We start from the raw sequence: 23,668 nt of genomic DNA, 5'->3' as shown, positions 1-23,668 counted from the left end.
AAAGATGTATTCGGTGGCCTCAGTTATGAAACTGGTGGATACATTAACTAATATATGTGAAATGACATTTATAAGCTATAGAGTGTTAGTATGTGAGATTATATTATTTGCCTTATAATAAACATCCAAAATAAGGATTTTGTATCCTAATGTATATGAAGTGTGATACATACGTCAGTTAGAGTGAAGATGGCTGAGTCATGACTGGGCCTGAGAAGAAGCTAGAACGATCATTCTGATTGACCTGTTCAGGGTAACTTAATGAAGTTTGTGGTCTTCCTGTATCTGCTCTCTAACATTAATTTTAAGAAGATTTTATTGAACAGTTTTTAGAAGTGGATTGCCCTCATTTTGAAAAGTTCTCAATGCTAGTGAGATTGAATGGGTTATGTTCAAAAAGACATTGTGTAGAGTAAATGCAGCATTTGGCAGGGGGACCTGGCAAATGAAGGAGTAAATGAGAGGACTGAAAAGCTTATTCCAAGAAAACTTAAAATTCTAATTTTACTTCAACACATTCTTTCAGAATTGTTCAGAAAATTTTAAATAGAGCCTTGTATTTGAGTGCAGTCATTTGCTTTGCATTAAGTATAAATCTAGGACAAATTATACACCTGTTTACTTGTATAACATTTCATTTTAAAGAAATACTAAGCTCTGAATAAAGATATATCCATGGAAAAAACTATCTGTTATTACTTACTTTTATTTACATGTTTCTGTTGGTTGATGTACAAACACAGGCTTCACTGGAAAAACATTTATTAGGCCCACAGAAAAAGCAGGTGCTCCTCTAACCTATCACAAACAGTTTAGACAGTCGCAATCCCGATTTCAGGGGTCTTTTACTTGAAGGATTCCACAAATGCTGGAGGAAGACTATAAAATTTTTGGAATATTACAATTTCTTTTTCTCTGTTTTTTTAAAATTCATTTATTTATTTTTATACAGCAGGTTCTTATGAGTTATCCATTTTATACACATCAGTGTATACATGTCAATCCCAATCTCCCAATTCATCCCACCACCACCACCACCCCCCGCCACTTTCCCCCTTGGTATCCATACGTTTGTTCTCTACATCTGTGTCTCTCTTTCTGCCCTGCAAACCGGTTCATCTATACCATTTTTCTAGATTCCACATATATGTGTTAATATACGATATTTGTTTTTCTCTTTCTAACTGACTTCACTCTGTATAACAGTCTCTAGGTCCATCCGCATCTCTACAAATGACCCAATTTCATTCCTTTTCATGGCTGAGTGATATTCCATTGTATATATGTACCACATCTTCTTTATCCATTCGTCTGTCGATGGGCATTTAGGTTGCTTCCATGACCTGGCTATTGTAAATAGTGCTGCAGTGAACACTGGGGTGCATGTGTCTTTTTGAATTACGATTTTCTCAGGGTATATGTCCAGTAGTGGGATTGCTGGGTCATATGGTAATTCTATTTTTAGTTTTTTAAGGAACCTCCATACTGTTCTCCATAGTGGCTGTATCAGTTTACATTCCCACCAACAGTGCAAGAGGGTTTCCTTTTCTCCACACCCTCTCCAGCATTTGTTGCTTGTAGATTTTCTGATGATGCCCATTCTAACTGGTGTGAGGTGATACCTCATTGTAGTTTTGATTTGCATTTCTCTAATGATTAGTGATGTTGAGCAGCTTTTCATGTGCTTCTTGGCCATCTGTATGTCTTCTTTGGAGAGATGTCCATTTAGGTCTTCTGCCCATTTTTGGATGGGGTTGTTTGTTTTTTTGATATTGAGCTGCATGAGCTGTTTATATATTTTGGAGATTAATCCTTTGTCTGTTAGTTCATTTGAAAATATTTTTTCCCATTCTGAGGGTTGTCTTTTCATCTTGTTTATAGTTTCCTTTGCTGTGCAAAAGCTTTTAAGTTTCATTAGGTCCCATTTGTTTATTTTTTTTATTATTTCCATTACTCTAGGAGGTGGGTCAAAAAAGATCTTGCTGTGAATTATGTCATAGAGGGTTCTTCCTGTGTTTTCCTCTAAGAGTTTTAAAGTGTCTGGACTTACATTTAGGTCTTTAATCCATTTTGAGTTTATTTTTGTGTATAGTGTTACGGAGTGTTGTAATTTCATTCTTTTACATGTACCTGTCCAGTTTTCCCAGCACCACTTATTGAAGAGGCTGTCTTTTCTCCATTGTATATCCTTGCCTCCTTTCTCATAGATTAGTTGACCATAGGTGTGTGGGTTTATCTCTGGGCTTTCTATCCTGTTCCATTGATCTATATTTCTGTTTTTGTGCCAGTACCATATTGTCTTGATGACTGTAGCTTTGTAGTGTAGTCTGAAGTCAGGGAGTCTGATTCCTCCAGCTCCATTTTTTTCCCCTCAAGATTGCTTTGGCTATTTGGGGTCTTTTGTGTCTCCATGCAAATTTTAAGATTTTTTGTTCTAGTTCCGTAAAAAATGCCATTGGTAATTTGGTAAGGATTACATTGAATCTGTAGATTGCTTTGGGTAGTATAGTCATTTTCACAATATTGATTCTTTCAATCCAAGAACAATTTCTATGTGATTTTCCATTAACACATTTTCATTATCTAATACCAAATACTGGTCTTTCTAAATAATTTATTTTTCCATTATTCTATCCATTGTTATCTTAACAGTTAATCTTTTCCAAATAATCCCAAAAGTGATATAATATTTTTCTTGTAGAAATAATTTTTTTAGGTCCTTAAAATTTTTAACCTAATAAACCAGCTTTGTAGGTGTTGATAAAATCATTTGGGATTAACGTGTAATTTCTGGGAGCAAAAGCAAAGTATATAGTGCCATAAAATTGGTTTTGACTACTGTGTACTTATATATTAAAATGAGGGGGAAAGTGCTTCCTATACTCAGAATATCATAACATGCACATTATTAGGTTTTTCCATCCCCTGTTATAAAATAATCTAGTAAACTGATTACCTAAACTGAATAATAACTTACGTGGCAGCATGAGATGATCCTTTAGTTTTAATATTTCTTTATATATTTAAGTATTTTCCACTTTTCTACTTCCATAAAAAACACAGCTTATTTCATCAGGTGTTGGAGTTCTGTGAACATTGAACATAATACAACATAATACTCTGTCTTAAATAACTACTTTGTTCATACTAAAATCACTTAATACCTTCAAAGAGTAATAAAATAATCTCTCATATTCATCCTCAGAAAGTAAGGATGGAAGCACATGCAAAATTTGCAGTTCTTTGGCATCTAACAAGGGACCTCCATATAAATAAGTCTTCATCTTTTGCACGGTCTTTTGACAGGTTGGTTACATTTTATATTCTGATATCTTAATGTTTCTTTTCGTGAATCCCCTGGCCTATTTGGTAGGGGAGAGAGAGCAGGGATAGGAGAGAGCAACTTGCGATTTTATAAAGAGAATTTATAAATTATTTTTTAAAATCTAAGCTGTATTAAAAGGCATGGCATTTTCATTTATCTAACAGATTTTCACCTTTCATGCTCTGGAGCACCCAGTGCCCCTTCCTTTCATTGGATGACTTCATCAAGTTACTTCTATGTGCCAGGAGCCATTCTAGGTGTCAGGGCTACAGCAACAGATACAGCCTGCTTGAGTTCACATTCAGTGAAATTTCATATAAACAGTAGATTGTATAAGTGTTTCTCTAGTAATCATTCTCAGTCTTCTGCCTGAACCAGACCTTAAAATCTACAGCAAAAGTACTGACAAAGCGCTTCCATGGATTAAAACAATCTGTAGTTAACTGCCTGAGAGTTTGTCTAGACTACATAGACGACCCATACCCCAAATATGAGATTTGCAGTAACTTCCAAGGAGATGCCATTTATAGGTAAATTTACATACATTGGCATAGATAGCAGTCTCACCAGCAAGTCTCATAGAGGTGGCCCCAAATCTAACTACACTGAAGCCCCACTCGGGATCAGATGTGGACTCTACTGGATGTTATTTCAGCTGGTGATTTCACGCAGCATCACCATTTTAAAACGGTCTGCTGTTGAACCCCTGTAATGAACTGGTCCCTGGGCCTAGGTGCTTTACAAATACCATCTGTAATTTAATGACCGCCTGTCCTCATCACGTGAGGCAGTGAAGGCCCCAGTGAAGTTAAGTGATTTGCCCAAGATCGTTATACACGAGGTGAAGTGGATGGCCCAGATTTGAATCTTAGGTTGTCTGATTCCAAACTATACCTCCACACCTTTCACAGAAGGTCTTTCCTTGAATTAAGCACATCGCTTTCAACTGGTAAAGAGAATGGGAGCAGTGGGGCACAGACCAACATGAAAGTAGTGTTGACTTGCAGACGGTTCAGTATTTGGTGATGTGAACAGTAATATGTTGCTAAAACAAGACTAATTGTCTAAGGGTTTTTTTGCTGTTTTTTAGTATTTTTCTTTTAAAAGTAATGTATGCTTGTGAAATTTCAAAAAACACAAGAAAAGAGAAAAAACTATTTCTCCTTTCTTATTGTATCTACTGAGACTGGGGATTAAGGTTATTAAAATACTGTGGTCAAAAGTTATTCTGAAGTATGATTACTTTAAAATAGTTAATTCAAAGCAAGAAACACAACTTATCGTAATGTTAATTTTAGAAAAATTAGAGTGTTAAAGTTAAAGTAGGTATTTTGCTCTTTGTTTTAATTGTTGGTGTTTGTTGTAGGTCACTGTTCATCATGTTAGATAGCCTTAACAGTCTCGATGGTTCCACCAGCTCTGTGGGACAAGCCTGGCTGAACCAAGTCCTGCAAAGACATGATATTGCAAGAGTTTTGGAACCACTGCTATTGCTCTTGCTTCATCCCAAAACTCAGAGGGTTTCAGTGCAGCGGGTACAAGCAGAACGTTATTGGAATAAGGCCCCCTGTTATCCCGGAGAAGAGAATGACAAGCATTTCATGCAAAACTTTTCCTGCAATAATGGTGAATATCACACGGAAGTAGAACAACTTTATTTAGAATTAAATTATTAAAATAAAATGAAAGGCGAACACAACAGTGATTGTCAGGAGAACCAAACGTGAGAATTTCTCCCTGGGCTGATTTTCTCCCCTCCTCATGGACTAGCAGTGCTCACATGGGCTGTGTCAGTATGTACCTTATCAGTGACCATCATAGGGGACTTGGATCTCTGTTATCAGTTGCTTCTTTCAGGGGAGGACTCAGCCCACCTCTGGTCAGAAACATTCTTCAGTATTAATAAATAACCTTTAGAGTTTATAATCCTGGCCCTGCAAGGCTCTGTAGATACTTCACTGGGAATCTTTAGTAAGCTTATAATGCACTTTATATTTCATGCATCATTTTCCTCATCTGTAAAATAGGAATGATAATACCCATCTCTCAAGGCTTCATTGTGAATGTTAGATATAGTAATGTTTGTGACATATTTAGTGCAGAGACTAGTGTGTTTGATAAATATTCTCTATTGCTAGAATAAAGTCCACACTTCACAAATTGCCAAATGATACCCTCTGTAATACACTGATAATGGCCCCCTTAGGTTAATATACCTTAGGGACAAAGGACTCAATATTTCATTTGTATCTCTTGTCAAATAATCCTGGGAGGTCAGTAATGAAAGGTCGTTTGACCGAGCAGGAAGCTGATGCTTAGAAGGCTGTGGCTTTCTCAAAGTCCCACAGCTGGTAAGTGGTTAAGCTAGAACTAAACTGTCGTGCTCCTACTTCATCTTTAGTGTGTTTCTACAGAGCCTTGGTTCCTTTCTCTAACTACCTTTCCACTGCTTCCCCTGAATCTTCTAAGAACATGCTCTACCCTGCTTATTGCCAGAACTCTTGTGTTAGCGCTTTGCCTGCCATAGTTCCTGCCTGTCAGCTGAATTCTCATCTGTCCTCTGAGATCATTCTCAGACCTCACCTGTGGTGTCATGATGCTTTTCCTAAATTTGAAGCATCTGATTTTGCACTGCTTGCATGGAACTAAGCCTCTCTAAAAGAATGTCCCCACAAAAGTACCGAAATGGATGTTTGTGATGCCCTGCTAGTTTTAAACTTCTTAGAACAGTGATGTCTTTTCCTTACCTCACCCTCCTGTCCTGGTTTAGGGCCTTACTCAAACTATATAATTCATAAATGCTTGTTGAATTTTATTAAAATCAAGAAGATTATGTATTTATATATTAACTATATACTAAATGATTTTAAAAGGATGTCGTATTTGGGGATAAGGGCAAAGTTTTATATTTTATCTGTTAAATGTGCTGTTTTGTTTAATTCAGTTGAATAATAGGCCTTCTAGTATTGAATTGTCTATTAAATTCTAGTTAATGGTCATCTACATAATTTTCTAACTTAAGTCTAGCATATTAATAAATATTTTAATAGGAAAATATAAGGAGGTAATGAAAGTAATGATTAAAAATCTTGTTCAGTCTACATTTCAGTTATTTTAATATATTTTATATTTTTCCTTTACTCTTTTTCTCATATGCCAGTAAGCCAAGTACAACTCATTGCATCGAAAGGAAATGGTGAAAAGACGCTTACCATGGATGAAATAGAGAACTTCAGTCTTACTGTTAATCCATTAAGTGACAGACTGTCCCTTCTAAGTACCAGCAGTGAGACAATTCCAATGGTTGTATCTGATTTTGATCTTCCAGACCAACAGATAGAAATACTTCAGAGTTCTGACTCTGGATGTTCTCAGTCCTCTGCTGGGGACAACTTGAGTTACGAAGTTGATCCCGAAAACGTGAATGCACAAGAGGATTCCCAGATGCCAAACGCAGGCTCCCCAGATGACGATGTTCAGCAGGTAGTCTTTGACCTGATATGTAAAGTCGTAAGTGGCCTCGAAGCAGAATCTGCGTCAGTGCCATCTCAGTTAGAAATTGAAGATATGCCGCCAAAGGACAATGATGTAGATCCGGGTGAGGAGACGATTAAAAGTGAAGACCAGTCCGCTCAGCAGAGTCAGATTGCTTTGCCGAGTAACGAAAATTCTCAGTTTTTGTCTGTGTCTGCAGAGGAAGGCTGTGAGTGTGTGCCAAATGGAATCTCCAGAAATAGCTCCTCACCTTGTATTTCAGGAACCACACAGATTCTCCATGACTCTTCTGCTGCTGCTACAGAAACCAGATCTAGACAGAGAAGTCACAGCAGTATTCAGTTCAGCTTCAAAGAAAAATTATCAGAAAAAGTCTCAGAGAAAGAAACAATTGTTAAGGAGTCAGGTAAACAACCAGGAGCAAAACCTAAAGTAAAGCTTGCCAGAAAAAAGGATGATGACAAGAAGAAAACTTCAAATGAGAAACTCAAACAAACCAGTGTTTTCTTTAGTGATGGTCTGGATTTAGAGAACTGGTATAGCTGTGGAGAGGGAGAGATTTCCGAAATTGAGAGTGACATGGGTTCTCCAGGTTCACGGAGATCTCCCAATTTCAACATCCATCCACTCTATCAGCATGTGCTTTTGTATCTCCAGTTGTATGATTCATCAAGGACTCTGTATGCTTTTTCTGCCATCAAGGCCATCTTGAAAACTAACCCCATTGCTTTTGTAAATGCCATTTCAACCACGAGTGTAAATAATGCGTATACTCCTCAGTTGTCTCTGCTTCAGAACCTATTGGCCAGACACCGGATTTCTGTTATGGGCAAAGATTTTTATAGTCACATTCCTGTGGACTCGAATCATAATTTCCGGAGTTCTATGTACATAGAGATCCTTATTTCCCTCTGCTTATATTATATGCGTAGCCATTACCCAACTCATGTCAAGGTCACGTCACAAGATTTAATAGGCAATCGAAACATGCAGATGATGAGCATCGAAATTTTGACACTCCTCTTTACGGAGCTGGCAAAAGTCATCGAAAGCTCTGCGAAAGGTTTCCCTAGTTTTATCTCTGATATGTTATCTAAGTGCAAAGTTCAGAAAGTGATTCTTCACTGTTTGCTGTCGTCTATCTTTAGTGCACAGAAATGGCACAGTGAAAAGATGGCAGGTAAGAACATGGTTGCTGTGGAAGAAGGTTTCTCAGAGGACAGCCTGATCAATTTCTCAGAAGATGAATTTGACAATGGCAGCACACTCCAGTCACAGCTTCTTAAAGTGCTTCAGAGGCTCATTGTTCTAGAACACAGGGTAATGACTATCCCTGAAGAGAATGAAACAGGTTTTGATTTTGTGGTATCTGATCTGGAACACATCAATCCCCATCAGCCCATGACTTCTCTTCAGTATTTGCATGCCCAGCCAATCACATCTCAAGGCATGTTCCTCTGTGCGGTGATACGAGCTTTACATCAACACTGTGCTTGTAAGATGCACCCACAATGGATTGGTTTAATCACATCTACTCTGCCTTACATGGGAAAAGTTCTACAGAGAGTGGTTGTTTCTGTGACACTACAGCTTTGCAGAAATCTAGATAACCTAATTCAACAGTACAAATATGAAACAGGATTATCTGATAGTAGGTAAGGGTTGATTTTTAATTTTGTCATTATTAACATTTTTTACATATATTACTGCTTAATCATCTAGTAAGTCAGTTGCAGTTTGGGGAAGTAAATTAGTGGTTATCATTAGGTTACAAACAGTATCTTATTTTCATGAACATTGAGGAAGAGTATCAACAAAAGAATCAGGAGTGGAAAACAAGGAATATATAAACAGGACTTTTTTCTCCTAAGAGCTGAAATTAATTTTGATGCTCTTAACAGAGCTGGCAAACGTAATAGAAAGCTCAGCAAAGGGTTTCCCAGGTTTTATCTGATATCTTTATCTAACTGCAAATTAATTTCACACTAAAATTAATTTAAAATTACAAATTTTTTCCCATCTGATTTTACTTCTCATTCAGGATTTTCAGTTTGGTGGCGAATTTTATCTGTATCCCCAGGCCATGTTCAAAATTAATCTGTCAGAATTATCCAGATGTTTAATAGACTAGTGTCTGGTTTATCTCCTGTATAATCTCAGGTACTGGATATAAAATATAAGAAAACTGCCTGTATCCTTTAATATTGATATGCCTGCCATTACATGGTTGCTAGAGATTTACTGGCTGTATTTATTTTGTGTAGAATTTATTATCCAAAAAGAACTTTAGTACATTTAATGTGACTCACTTATTTTATTAGATGAGGATATAAAAGCTCCTAATTTATTCACTTAGTTATTTATTTATATAATATTTATTGAGCACTTACTGTGTGCCTGTCACATGCTGGACATTTACTACTGATAAAACACAAACTTCTCTTTCACAGAACTTGTGTTCAAATGGATACATTTTATTTCAGGCCTCTGTGGATGGCATCAATTATTCCACCAGATATGATTCTTACCCTTTTGGAAGGGATCACAGCCATTATCCACTACTGTTTGTTGGACCCTACTACACAGTATCACCAAGTAAGACTGCACAAATATTTGACTGCTTTTTAAAGATTATGAGGCCTAATAAGTCCCATTTGTAATCCTCAGGAAGTGATACATTTTCTTCCCCCAACTTCAATAGCTTTTGGTCAATGTAGACCAGAAACACCTGTTCGAAGCCCGCAGTGGAATCCTCTCGATCCTTCACATGATCATGTCCTCTGTGACACTGCTTTGGAGCGCACTGCATCAGGCCGATTCTTCGGAAAAGATACCCATTGCTGCATCCGCCTCTGTTACCACTATTAATCTTGGAGCCACAAAGGTTAGATAATTCACACTTCACCCTTGGTGCTCAAGAGGCTATTTGAGGATTCTCCCAAAGATTATGTTCTGAATTTGTGAATAATTCGAGTAGTATTTATGATTCTCTGCATGGATTGTGTAATTGGTTATCAAGTAATTTTTTTAGCCGTTTTATTGAGATGACATAACACAAAATTCACCCTTTTTAAGCATACATAATTCAATGTTTGTGTTTGTTTTGTTTTTTAGTAAATGTACAGAGCTGTAGTACTGTCTCCACAACCTAATGTTTGAGCGTACCCCTCACCACAGAAAGATGCCTCCTGCCCATCTGCAGCCCCTCAGTTCCCATCCCTAACCACAATCAACCACTAATCTGTTTTCTGTACATCGATTTGCTTTTACCATTTACAGGCCATTTCCTGTAAATGGAATTATACATTATTTGGTCTTTTGTATCTAGTTTCTTTCATGTGACATAATATTTTTGAGGTTCATTCATACATGTTATAACTTTGTTCCTTTTTTTAGGACATTTCAAGCTGACATTTTAATATGCAAATCTCTCCTGGAAAACAGTTTAGCAATATGTACAGAGATCTTTAAGTTTCATAGTCTTTGACCTAGTAATCTACTTTAGTAATGAATTCTGAAGTAATCAAAATTATGTAAATATATACATAAAATATTTATTATAGCCTTATTTAATGGCAGAAAAAAGAGAGATCCTAAACAATAAGGGAATGATTAAATAAATTATCTGTTCAGTGTTATATTATGTAGCCACTAATGTCGTGGTTTTGAAGAATTCTTAGTGGATGGAAAGTGCTTAAAAGTTTAGTGGAACAGGGATGTTACATAATTAAACAAATATTGTATTTCTAATTATGTAAAAAAAATTTATCTGCAGAAAAAGGAATAAAGAAAATTCACGTGTTAATAGTGATTATCTTAATATGATGAGGTTAATCGTTGATTTAAAAAAAGTGTTTTTCTTCTTATACTCTTAGGTATTTTCCAAATTTTCTACTTTATATTTAGAGGGAAATTATGTGAATGTTTAAAAGCATGTTAGGCTATGGCAGGTTGTCAAATTGATATCCCTCAATTACCTCATCTTGCTCCTAGACCTGACTTCCTAGATCTGGGAGTCATGGGAGCACACCAGGCACTGCGGGGGAAGGGTAGAAATCATTAGAAAATTGTATTTAAGTCCTGATGTTTGGATTAAACTATTATAGGGGTTTTATTTTCCTTTTGAATTAAAATGACCATGGTTGCATCTCTTAACACTATTAAAGTTTCCTCTACCATTATGTAGGTAGTAAAACATACAAGTTCTGTATATTATTTCAAGAAAAACTAAAAGTGCAGTCCAGTTATTAATGCTTCCATAATTTTTAATTCACTTGTCATTTGCTTAAATTTTTGTAGAACTTGAGACAGCAGATCCTAGAATTATTGGGGCCCATTTCAATGAATCATGGTGTTCACTTTATGGCTGCCATCGCCTTTGTATGGAATGAAAGAAGACAGAACAAAACCACCACTAGGACCAAGGTATGTATTTGTCTTTTCATTTGGTAATCATATGGTGAGCACATGCTGATTTTCAATTCTCCATTAGTTGCAGTGGGGCTGGGATAGGGTGGGTGGTGGAAAGGCAAAAAGTTTGTGTACAGGTTTAGATAATGATATATTGCCTAAATTTCTTAAATAAATATAAAAGATATTTTATGTGAAGACAGGTAATTAATGTAATATTAAAACTGTAGCTGTATTTTACATAGAAATGGTAATATAATGCAATGTGTTTTTTAAATGATAGTCATTCAGGGTACAGGGCAAGACTATGGAGAGAAATTTTCATCTTGACTAGTTTTTCGTTACAACGTGACCTCTTAAATCATTTCTAAATGTAATTCATATGTTGTCTTTGGATTATGTATGTGAAAATTTTGTTGCTTTGTGGGTATGAAAGCTCAAAAAAGTGTTCTTGGACTTCACTGGTGGTCCAGTGGTTAAGAATCCACCTTCCAATGCACGGGATGCGGGTTCGATCCCTGGTTGGGGAACTAAGATCCCACATGCCGCGGGGCAACTAAGCCTGCGCACCACAACCAGAGAACCCATATGCCGCAACTACAGAGTTCACATGCTCTGGAGCCCGTGCACCACGACTAGAGAGAAACCCATGTGCCACGACTAGAGAGAAACCCGCGCGCCACAACTAGAGAGGAGCCTGCGCGCCGCAACAAAAAGATCCCACGTGCCACCGCTAAGACCCGATGCAGCCAAAAATAAATGAAATTAATAAATTTTTTTAATCTGAAAAGAAAAAAAGCTCAAAAAAGTGTTCTATATTGGATATAAATACTAACTCATTAGAATACTAAGGCTATTAAATAATTTATGTTCCCATAAGATATATGATTTGTTCAGCTAAAGGTTTCTAATCTTATTTTTGTGCTGATTTCACATTACATATAGGCTGACATATCTAAAGTAATAAAAATAAACATTCCCACTTATATGACATTTTGCATGTGAGGATTCAGTAGTAGATATTACATTGGACAGAACTGAGATCCTAGACTATTTAAAATCAGTCAAGCACACGTGGTTTAATATGGCATATTGAACACATGCATTTTTCTCTTCTTTCTTCCCAAAAATGAGAGTAAAAAAATTTTTAATGGCAAAACCCACAATGACAAAGAAATTGGGAGAGGTCACCACAAAAAAATAAGAGTCAACAAAATTTTGCAAGATGAAAAACACATGTCTGAGTTGTAATTGACTTAGATATCAGTATCAGCTTCTCTGCTCTACTAAGTTGCTGCAAGAAGGGGTTCAATTCCCACTGTAAAAACTATAGACAGTTTCTGGAAGTAGAAGTATCAGGTACTTCTTAAAGGCAGAGAGTTAGGATGGGGCTGAAATCTGGAGGACTGATTGAGAGTTTATAGATCCCTTTTTCCCAACCCAAGCAACCAACCACCCACTTCTCTTACCCTATCCCATCAGGAGACTGGAGTCAAGTTTACTATGTGAAGAGTTTATCGAGAGAGGCTCTTGGGCTTACCTGGTGGTGAGTGGTTAAGAATCCACCTGCCAATGCAGGGGACATGGGTTCGAGCCCTGGTCCGGAAAGATCCCACATGCTGCAGAGCAACTAAACCCGTGCGCTACAACTACTGAGCCTGTATTCTAGAGCCCACGAGCCACAACTGCTGAGCCCACGCACCGCAACTACTGATGCCCACGCACCACAACTGCTGATGCCCACACACCTAGAGCCCGTGCTCCACAACAAGAGAAATCACTGCAATAGAAGCCCGTGCACCGCAATGAAGAGTAGCGCCCGCTCACCACAACTAGAGAAAGCCTGCTTGCAGCAACAAAGACCCAACGCAACCAAAAATTAATTAATTAATTTTTAAAAGAAAGAGGGGCTCTTGACCCAAGGGCATAAGGTTGACACAAGTAGAAATTAGACTTTATGCTGAAACCAGCATTCAAAAGTCTACATTTTGAAAAATGGGAATCACCCTCACCCCAGTGAGATGGCAGGAAGTTACTATGTCCCTCAGGTAGCAGTTTGGAGGATTCCTCTCTAGGAAAATGACCTGACCAAGAAAAAAGATCTATAGCTACTGAAGTTTTTGAGTCTCCTAGCAAAAACAAACTAGGCTGCTATCACCACACAGGAAGGCCCACCTATCCAGTAGTCCTGTGCACAAATGCTTGAGTTCCCATCATGTTTTACTTTCTTTTTGAAAGGCAATAGTAGCATAGTTGTTAAGAGCGCAGGCTTTGAAACCAGATCTGTGGGGCTCAAATATTGACTTCTCCACTTACTAACTATATGACTTCTTCAGGGTAGCAGTACTACTTCTTGGGGTTGTGAGAATCAGAAAGAAAGTGAGAGAGAGAGAGAGAGGGAGGAAGGGAAGAAGGAAAAATATATATGTGGCACTTACCAATGCACAGCACTTAATAAGCACTCTGTAAATATATATATATAGTTATATTATTATTACATTTAAAATTGATAGAGAGCCAACTCATATGAAGAAAGTCTCAAAAAATTAGACAAAGACCGAAACAACTAAATAGAGAAAGTCAAAAGAAACAATGCATGTAACAGAAGAAAATGTAAATAATAGTAATGTCCTTCAAGAGGTAAAACCATATTGCATCCATGAAATAAGAAGAGATTATAAGAAAGACTATTGCAAAATTTTTAAATTATCTTGAATGTTAAAAAATTTTATAGCAGAAGCAAAACAAAATCAGTTATAAGGGTTGGAAAGTGAAAGTAGATAAATACCAAATATAGAATGTAAATTTAGAGATATGGAAAATAGGTGAAAGGAGATTTAAAAATTACGGAAATGATACCGGAGGCTCAAGATCTTTTTGAAGAAAGAAGGAATAGAAAAAATGAAGGAAGAAAAGTATCTAAGAAATAGTACAAGGAAATTACGCAGAAATGAAGGAAATGAGTTGTTGCAGGCACTGTAAAAAGAGAGCTGTCTACACAAAGATCAGCAAGTAATTTCAAAACACTGAAGATAAAAAGGAGATCTTACAGCGGCTTCCCTGGTGGTGCAGTGGTTGAGAGTCCGCCTGCCGATGCAGGGGACACGGGTTCATGCCCCAGTCCGGGAGGATCCCACATGTCGCGGAGCGGCTGGGCCCGTGAGCCATGGCCGCTGAACCTGCGCGTCCGGAGCCTGTGCTCCGCAACGGGAGAGGCCACAGCAGTGAGAGGCCCACGTACCGCAAAAAAATAAATAAATAAAAATAAAAAAGATAATAAATAATAATAAAAAAGAAATTAAAAAGATCTGACAGTCTTCTAAAGAGAAAATACTGGTCATATTCAATGGAATAATGATAAGACTTGTCAACAGCAGCACTAGAAATTATGCTGGGAAAATTAGTTTCAATCTATAATTCTAACCGAGCCAAACTGTCACTCAAGTGAGTTTTGACCATGAAATGTCTCAAAAAAACAAAAAAATTGTGATCAATTCACCCTTTCTCAGCTATTGTAAGATGTATCTCCACCAGAGGAGGAAAAAAACAAGAAAGAAGGCAACATGGGGTCCAAGAAATAGGAGTTCCGACACAGAAGAAAAGGAAAGGGAATCTTTAAGACTGATGGTCACAGGAGAGATATCAAGATGATACTGTATAGCAAGCCTAGAGAGTACCAACCCAAGTAGAAGGTAGAGAGATTAATTATCTGATGTTTTTGAATACGCAGTTACAGGACATTTACCGTCTTTGGCATGTTTGTGGATGAACATGTGATAGAGAAAACCAAGCAAACAAAAATAGTGCAAACACACAAATGCACGTGTACGTGCACACACACTTCTATTAAACACATTGTGACAATTAAGGAAGTTTTTTTTATAAAGGTAGAAAAATCCAACTGAAGTCATACTGCTTAATGATAACCATGTTTTCTTGTATATACTATCAGAATTTTAAACACATTTACATATAAAATATTATGAATACGGGTATTGTATTCCTTTGATGTATATTCATTTATTTCATCCATCTGCTGGTTGATATACAATTATTCATCTTTTATTTTTTTCATCATGATTTTAGTGCAAAGAGGAAATTTATATACAAAATATGCATAAATAATTCTTCATATCATAAACAACTCTGATATGAATGAAAGCGCATACATAGTTCATCATATCCAGTATTTCTTTGTGGAAGTCCTTAAAAAATTAAAAACAATTATATTTCTTTGAGGCAAATTATTTTATTAATCTAGACTCGTTGAACCTTATCATTGGAATGAATAATGAAAACTATTTTAAAGATTGGCAAAAGAAAACAGTCTAACTCTAGGGAAAACAAAAAGTCATACAAGAAAAGACATGCAGTGATAATACACAGCATAACCATAAGTAGTCATGTGAACCCTAGATGTTGATTTAAATGAAGTTATGATGTAACTACGTTGGGAGGATAGGGAGAAAAGTGTAAGAGAGCTAAACCTTTGTCTTCTAAAGTAGGAAGTCAGTAGATGATGTGTAAAATTAAAGAAAATATTGTGAAGTAGGAAAAGTAATAAGAGTGTATATTACTCAGAAATGATAGAAAAGAGCTAAGAGTTGAGCATTGTTGCTTTGGGGCATGAGAAGTGCGAGGGCACTGCTATTTTGTCTTAAAAGGCTTGTCCTATTTGATTTTTTGAAATGAGGTACAGGTATTATATGGATAAAAAAAGAAATTTTACCTAAAGAAGAGGCCATAAAATATTCTCTTGATTCTGTGATGTGTCTTAAAAGACTTAAATATACACGTACATAAGTGAATACAATGATGTGTTCTCCAGGTTATTCCTGCAGCCAGTGAAGAACAGCTTTTACTAGTAGAACTGGTTCGTTCAATCAGTGTCATGAGAGCAGAAACTGTCATACAGACGGTGAAGGAAGTTTTGAAGCAGCCCCCAGCCATAGCCAAGGACAAGGTAAGAAGAACTTTGATTTGTTGACAGTTGTATTTCAGAAGTGACCCTGGTAGGTAAGATATTTTTTGTACAATACATCCTTTTATTTAAAAGGATTGCAGAAATGACTGCATTTGTTCCTCGAATCACCCTAATAAAAACAGTTCTCAGTATCTGCAGTTGACTTGCTGTGTGATCATCCCTGTGGCCAGTGAAGAGCAGTTCACTGCACGTAGCTCTCCAGATGTACGTCTAAGGCAGTTAGGGGCTGTGGGACCAAATTCTTAGGTGAGATTTTTCTGGTCATGTAAAGGAAGAGCACAGAAGCCAGAGCCCAAGGTCTGTTTACCTCAGTTGTTGCCTTTTTCACAGCTTCGTACTGCATTCTCTTCAGAATGAATGTCTCAAGTCTGTAAACTCCCCACATTTTGCCATAACCTTAGTTCTAGTCAGTGTCATTTCTTGACCATGTACAAACTGCTGTGCAAGGGCTACCAAAAAATGAATAACGGAGTCTCTACATTCACAATGCATTGTCTCTAGCTAGGCAGACATAAAAGTCTACAAATTACTAAAGTTATGGACTTCTCTACTTTTTCTGCTCTTTGTTCCAGAACACTAAGAGGTCCTACTTTCTTAAAAAATATTTACCAACTGAAAACATTAGATTTTAAGCCAAGGCAAAATAGACCTAATCACTTCCTTAAAAGAATTATTACACATACCTGAAAATATTATTTTTTCTGTTGCCTGAAGTGTATTACTTGTGTGTGTGAATAGCCAGTGTCCTTATTAACTTTTTTTTTCCTACCATGAGTTTATTTTTATTTTATTTTATTTATTTATTTTTAACATCTTTATTGGAGTATAATTGCTTTACAATGGTGTGTTAGTTTCTGCTTTATAACAAAGTGAATCAGTTATACATATACATATGTACCCATATCTGTTCCCTCTTGCATCTCCCTCCCTCCCACCCTCCCTATCCCACTCCTCTAGGTGGTCACAAAGCACCGAGCTGATCTCCCTGTGCTATGCGGCTGTTTCCCACTAGCTATCTATTTTACATTTGGTAGTGTATATATGTCCATGCCACTCTCTCACTTTGTCCCAGCTTACCCTTCCCCCTCCCCATGTCCTCAAATCCATTCTCTAATAGGTCTGCATCTTTATTCCCATCTTGCCCCTAGGTTCTTCTGATCACTGTTTTTTCTTTTTTTTTTTAGATTCCATATATATGTGTTAGCATACGGTATTTGTTTTTCTCCTTCTGACTTACTTCACTCTGTATGACAGTCTCTAGGTCCATCCACCTCACTACAAATAACTCAGTTTCGTTCCTTTTTATGGCTGAATAATATTCCATTGTATATATGTGCCACATCTTCTTTATCCACTCATCTGTTGGTGGACACTTAGGTTGCTTCCATGTCCTGGCTATTGTAAATAGAGCTGCAATGAACATTTTGGTACATGAGTCTTTTTGAATTATAGTTTTCTCAGGGTATATGTCCAGTAGTGGGTTTGCTGGGTTGTATTGTAGTTCTATTTTTAGTTTTTTTAAGGAACCTCCATACTGTTCTCCATAATGGCTGTATCATTTTACATTCCCACCAACAGTGCAAGAGGGTTCCCTTTTCTCCACACCCTCTCCAGCATTTATTGTTTCTAGATTTTTTGATGATGGCCATTCTGACCGGTGTGAGATGATATCTCATTGTAGTTTTGATTTGCATTTCTCTAATGATTAATGATGTTGAGCATTCTTTCATGTGTTTGTTGACAATCTGTACGTCTTCTTTGGAGAAATGTCTATTTAGGTCTTCTGCCCATTTTTGGATTGGGTTGTTTGTTTTTTTGATATTGAGCTGCATGAGTTGCTTGTATGTTTTGGAGATTAATCCTCCTATTAACTTTTTAACAATTTCCTTACTGTTCTGAAATCACCTCTGGGGCATTTGTGATAGGATTTTAAATTTGCATGTGACAGCTCAATTCAGCATAATATTTTGAGCATCTACTTGTGCCCGAGATATTGGGCTAAGTGTGAAGGATACAAAAACAAATAAGAGCAAATTCTACACCTCTCACCTGCTGCACCCCCTGCTCTCAATATACTAAATTCTGAATTTTTCTTTATATGGTAAAAGGGGAAGTTTTCAAGGGATTAGATCATACTAAAAAGTAACGAATTGGTAAATTTTAGTGGACATCAGTATTATTTCCTTGCCAGTTACTGATTTTTAAGGACAGTTGTGTTCTTTTTATTATATGTTACACTCAGCACTACCTTTAGTTAAAGATTACATTTTAGGCTGTTAGGAGTTAGTTCAAATTTGGGACAACTACACTAATTTAACAGAAACGTGTGGTAAAATAGATTTAAATTCCCATTTCATAAAAAATTTCAACCTAATTCTGATAGCCCCAGCCAAGCATAGGCTGATTAAAATAAAAATAGTGTTGACGCTTACAGAGTGAATGGATCATTAAAAGTAATGACTGGGGTATCAACTTCGGCTATGGGATTGGGGCGGGGGACTGAGAATAGTTGGATTTCTTCTGTCCATTTTCAACTTTTTAAATAGCTTTTGTTCTGTGTTTTCCCTACTACATGGAAGAGAGCTGCGTGGTTTTTATGACAACCTAGTGTTTGATTTTGTTTGCTTTTCATTTTTTAATTTAAAATTGGCAGTAAAATACAGAGTAGTTGCAACTATGAAAAGGAGAGGCAGCATTTTTCTTCACTATATAACTGATTTCTTTTGTTTATAGAAACATCTTTCTCTGGAAGTCTGCATGCTTCAGTTTTTCTATGCTTACATTCAAAGGTAAGATAACTGATGTGGATCTCTCCTCATTTCATTTAGCAGTGTATAAAAGTTAGGAAATATAGGAGAAAAGCACCTGAATTCTTTCAAGAAGTTGCTTATTTTTTTCCTTCTAAAACTAAAAGAACTAATAGTAGAAACAGAAAAACATTGTTTACGGATATACTAATAAAGGTCATTGGTCTCTTAATGACCCAGTCATGCAAATCCTAGGAACATAAACACCTAAGTGTATTAAAGATACACTGGACATTAAAACAGTGAATTGTAAGAAAATCATTTACATATGAATGAAAAGCTACATCCTACTCTTGAAACCATGCCTACTGCCACTAAATCCATTATTTTGATATAGGCGAACACATGGTAATCTAATCTGTTTTTAATGTTAGGAATGATGATATGAAAATATCTTCTTTTTGTGATATTCCAGTTTTGCATTTAACTGACAACTGAACAGAAGTTAGTTGATTTGAGTTTTGATAAACTTCTTACTTAAGAACCTGAATCTTAATCCTCCCTTATAGGGTAGTTTCCATTTTAATCATCAAGCTTGGCAACAGTCTGTGATCTATGATTAACATTTATAAAGTTAGGTTAAACTGGTTGTGATTTAGTGCAAGGACTGCCTAAAAGCTGAATTTAGGTTACATAGAGAGGAGTTAGGGTTAAGGTCAGCCGGAAACAGAGGTAATAATCTTAATTTCTCTAGAGGTGATTGATATTCAGGATAGATTGACGGCTCTCCCTTAGATGAGATAGAGACGCATAGGTGAAGGAAGAAGAGCCAATATGAGAGAGATGTGGAGAGAATAGGATTGAGTAGGTAACTATGATGGCAGTAATTAAACTGAGATTTATTGCAGTTGTATTTTACTTTTGAGAGTCCATGTGATTAAAAATTGGTATTTCTATACAGCAGAATTTCTAGACTAATAATTTACACTGGATATTTTCAGTGTGCTTGGTTTCCTTTTTATATATAATATTAGTAGAAAATATAAAGCTTTTAGAAATGTTCTATCACAGTCTATAAAAATTCAGGAAATGTTTCAGAGAAAGTAGTAGGAAAATATGGTAAAGACAGGGGAAATATAGGGAAAGTTAAAGTTGATGTTGGCTTTCTCTCTATATAGAAGCTATGTTTATCTTGCAGAATTCCAGTGCCCAATTTAGTGGATAGCTGGGCATCATTGTTGATACTTCTGAAAGACTCCATACAATTGAGCCTTCCAGCCCCAGGGCAGTTTCTTATACTTGGGTAAGCAATTTCACTTAAAAATATGATTTCAAATAAAAGAATAATGTTCATTGTCTGATTGCTGAATAACATGTTTTGGGTGACTGTGTGACGTCTACCTTCTCATAGGTACAGAACTAGATGTATAATATGAGGCCAGTAAAAAAAAAAAGGGGGGGGGACGGGGGAGGATTCGGAGGGAACATTGTGTGTTTATACACGTGGAAAATGTAAATGTGCTAACATAAAGCTGTTGCAGCCTTAGTCACTTAGGAGAAAGTGTGGGATTGGAAGGGGTGAGGGTGAGTAGGATGGCTGAAGGGGAACTTCCTAGAGGAGGGTCATTTGAGTTCAGGGCCCTAAACATAAAAAGATTTGGAAGAGTCATTTTCTCTTTGTCGTGTTGTTTCCTGATCTATGTTAATAATGTGTGTGATTATTTGATAAATTCCAGTCACCCTTAACTGCATGCACCATGATGTCCTAGGCAATGTCTGTCTTTTGCTCTCCGTTATTCTTGGTTCATAATATGTCCCTAAGAAGTATTTGCTCAGTGAATGGAGGTGGTAGGAGCAGAAAGCCTTTGTGGAACAGGAAGGGGAAGGGTACACTGGGCAAGGTACCTTGTCTCGTTTGGCTGTGAAGTAGGGCACAGCAGTGGAATGGTGGGTGGATGAAAAGGGAGATGGGAGCTAGAAGGGGGAAGGATTTTGCATTTTCATTAAGAAGTTTGGCCTTGGGAAGGGGGTGGGAGTGATGGCAGGTTTTGAGATGGGTCATGACTGGCAAATTAATAGTAGAATGGATCAGAGGGAAAAGGAGATGGACTAGGAATTGTTTCTCGTGGGAGGTAGCAGGTTTGTGTGCTGTGGATGGTGGGATTGAAATCACAGACAACAAAAGAAGGAAAGCGGGCCAGCAAAGGAGGTAGAAAAGCAAACACTGAAACATCGGAAAGTTAGAAGAAAACAGGCATATTCAATGTTCTAGAAGCAAAGAGAATTTAAGAGGGCTTGGCTAACCCCTTCAGAAAGATTAAGGAAGATGATATATAATAAAGAGGCTGTATGTATTGATGATTTGGAGAGGATTGGTGATTTAGGAGAGAGGAGTTTGGTGAGACGATAAGCACAGCAAGGGTTAGAGTGAGAAAGTAAGTGTGGATTATTCTTTGAATGTGTGATTATGAGAAGAAAGAGAACTGGCAAGGTAGCAGGAGGAAATGTGATTTGAAAGTCATCATTAATGGTAAGGATGACCTGAGGATGTTGAGTAGTGAACAACAAAGACTCTTCCTGGATTCAAATCCCAGCTCCTTTACTTCTTTGCTGTATGGCCTTGGGCAGGTTATTAACCGCTCCATCTGTAAAATGGAGACGATAATAGGGCCTCCCTCATAAAGTTGTTACGAGGATTAAATGAATTAATATTTGTTAAATTCCTAGAATAGTGCCTGGCCGATGATAAGTGTCATATAAGAGGAGAGTGCTAGACAGAAGATTGTAGAGAGCGGGGAGGCTCCTTGATAGCACCAGATTCCAGAGACAGCTGGGAGGGGATGGAGCCCAGGGAATGGCAGGTGTAAGAGTGAGAAAGAAGGCTGCATTTTTAAAATTAATTTATTTATTTATTTGGTTGTGCCAGGTCTTAGTTGCGGCAGGCGGGCTCCTTAGTTGCAGCACGCGCGTGGGATGTAGTTCCCTGACCAGGGATCAAACCCGGGCCCCCTGCATTGGGAGCGCGGAGTTTTAACCACTACGCCACCAGGGAAGTCCTGCTACATTTTCTCTAGACTTTGCTACTCAGAGGTTGATCCTTCAGCCAGCAGCACTGGAGTCGCCTGGGAGCTTGTTAGAAATGCAGAGTCGCAATCTCCGCCCCAGACCACCCGAATCAGAATCTGCCTTTTAACAAGTCTCAAGTGATTTGAGTACACCCTAAAGTTTGAAAAGGACTGCTTAAGACAGAAGAGGGGAAGGAAAGGGAATACACTTTCTCCAAGCTGGGTTACATTACCTCACACAGTCCACATGTTTTCACGCTGAATGGATGTAAATTCAACCAAGTGCAAAGAACTTCGACCTTCTGTTCAACCCCTGTAGCTCTGATGGTATTTTTATTTTTGGCTGCGTTGGGTCTTCGTTGCTGTGCACGAGCTTTCTCTAGTTGAGGCGAGTGGGGGCCACTCTTTGTCGCGGTGCGCGGGTTTCTCATTGCAGTGGCTTCTCTTGTTGTGGACCACGGGCTCTAGAGCGCAGGCTCAGTAGCTGTGGCTCATGGGCTTAGTTGCCCCACGGCATGTGGGATCTTCCCGGACCAGGGCTCGAGCCCATGTCCCCTGCATCGGCAGGCGGACTCTCAACCACTGTGCCACCAGGGAAGCCCTCTGATGGTGATTTTAAATGGGTAGTTGTCAGGATCTATATACACAGACTTAGCTTCTCTGTTGTCCTTAAGAAAACTGGTGATTCTGGTTTGGCAGCCAGAGGTCTAGAAAATTTTGAAGTGGAGGGGAGGGAAAGTGAGGGCTCTTTAGTAAAATGGCCTCAAGTGTTCTGGTAAATGTAGGAGTGTAGTCTTCCACCAGGAAGCAGAGAAGGGGTGGAGAGACAGTGATGAGAGCTGGAGGAGAGTAGATCAGCCTGCAGAAGCTGAGTAACACAGGGAGCCCAACCCGGCCACAGTGAGCTAGCAGTCCTCAAGAGCGTCAGGGGTCACGATTATCCCTAGACCCTCGTGCTGTCTGTTCTCTAAACCAAAAAGCTGAAGGAGTTTTAGACATTGAACGTGTAATGAAAAGAGCAGTGGATTCAGTGTCTGCAATTCCTGGATCAAAGATTAAGATAACGAGCGTGTGTGATAATTTTTAGTGATGACCGATAACGGTAAACACCAGAACTCAAACAACGTTCTCGTGAAGATGTCTGATTCTTATCTTCTGATCTCTAGTTCTAACCCTCATCTCTGGCACCCTGGGTACATCAGTAAACTTCTCCAAGACTATTTTCCCGTCTGTCAAGAATAACAGTACCTGCCTTACCTACCTCTGAACTGTTCTAAGGCTCAAAGAGGGACTATATGGACAGTTCTTTGAATCATCACCAAATATCCCGCTGGCTGATTTCATTAAAAATTAAGGCCATCGGGGCTTCCCTGGTGGCGCAGTGGTTGGGGGTCCGCCTGCCAATGCAGGGGACACGGGTTCGTGCCCCGGTCCGGGAAGATCGCACATGCTGCGGAGTGGCTGGGCCTGCGAGCCATGGCCGCTGAGCCTGCGCGTCTGGAGCCTGTGCTCCGCAACAGAGAGGCCACAGCAGTGAGAGGCCCGCGTACCGCAAGAAAAAAAAAAAAAAAAAAAAATTAAGGCCATCTATTATGACTTGTAGCTTCTCCCCCACAAGATTTACTGTTTCCTCACCTGTTTT

The 23,668-nt window shown here is 38.0% G+C and overlaps 1 protein-coding gene across 4 annotated transcripts in view; it reads left to right on the top strand.

Moving 5' to 3' along the window:
* Window positions 1–23,668, top strand: part of DOP1A (DOP1 leucine zipper like protein A) — a 111,603-nt gene that overhangs the window by 73,333 nt on the left and 14,602 nt on the right. For all 4 annotated transcript variants that reach the window (XM_082855660.1, XM_082855658.1, XM_082855659.1 and 1 more), the window contains exons 17-25: window positions 3,206–3,306; window positions 4,692–4,951; window positions 6,486–8,475; window positions 9,304–9,415; window positions 9,522–9,704; window positions 11,120–11,245; window positions 16,059–16,193; window positions 18,948–19,003; window positions 20,160–20,264. In XM_082855660.1, the coding sequence (XP_082711786.1) occupies window positions 3,206–3,306; window positions 4,692–4,951; window positions 6,486–8,475; window positions 9,304–9,415; window positions 9,522–9,704; window positions 11,120–11,245; window positions 16,059–16,193; window positions 18,948–19,003; window positions 20,160–20,264 (3,068 nt within the window). The remainder of the gene's footprint in view (window positions 1–3,205; window positions 3,307–4,691; window positions 4,952–6,485; window positions 8,476–9,303; window positions 9,416–9,521; window positions 9,705–11,119; window positions 11,246–16,058; window positions 16,194–18,947; window positions 19,004–20,159; window positions 20,265–23,668) is intronic.

The sequence above is a fragment of the Leucopleurus acutus genome (genome assembly GCF_964270905.1).
Source record: "Leucopleurus acutus genome assembly, chromosome: 15".
In the NCBI taxonomy this organism is placed as follows: Eukaryota; Metazoa; Chordata; class Mammalia; order Artiodactyla; family Delphinidae; genus Leucopleurus; species Leucopleurus acutus.
The sequence above is the reverse complement of the archived record's forward strand: the minus strand, read 5'-3'. Positions and strand labels throughout refer to the sequence as shown.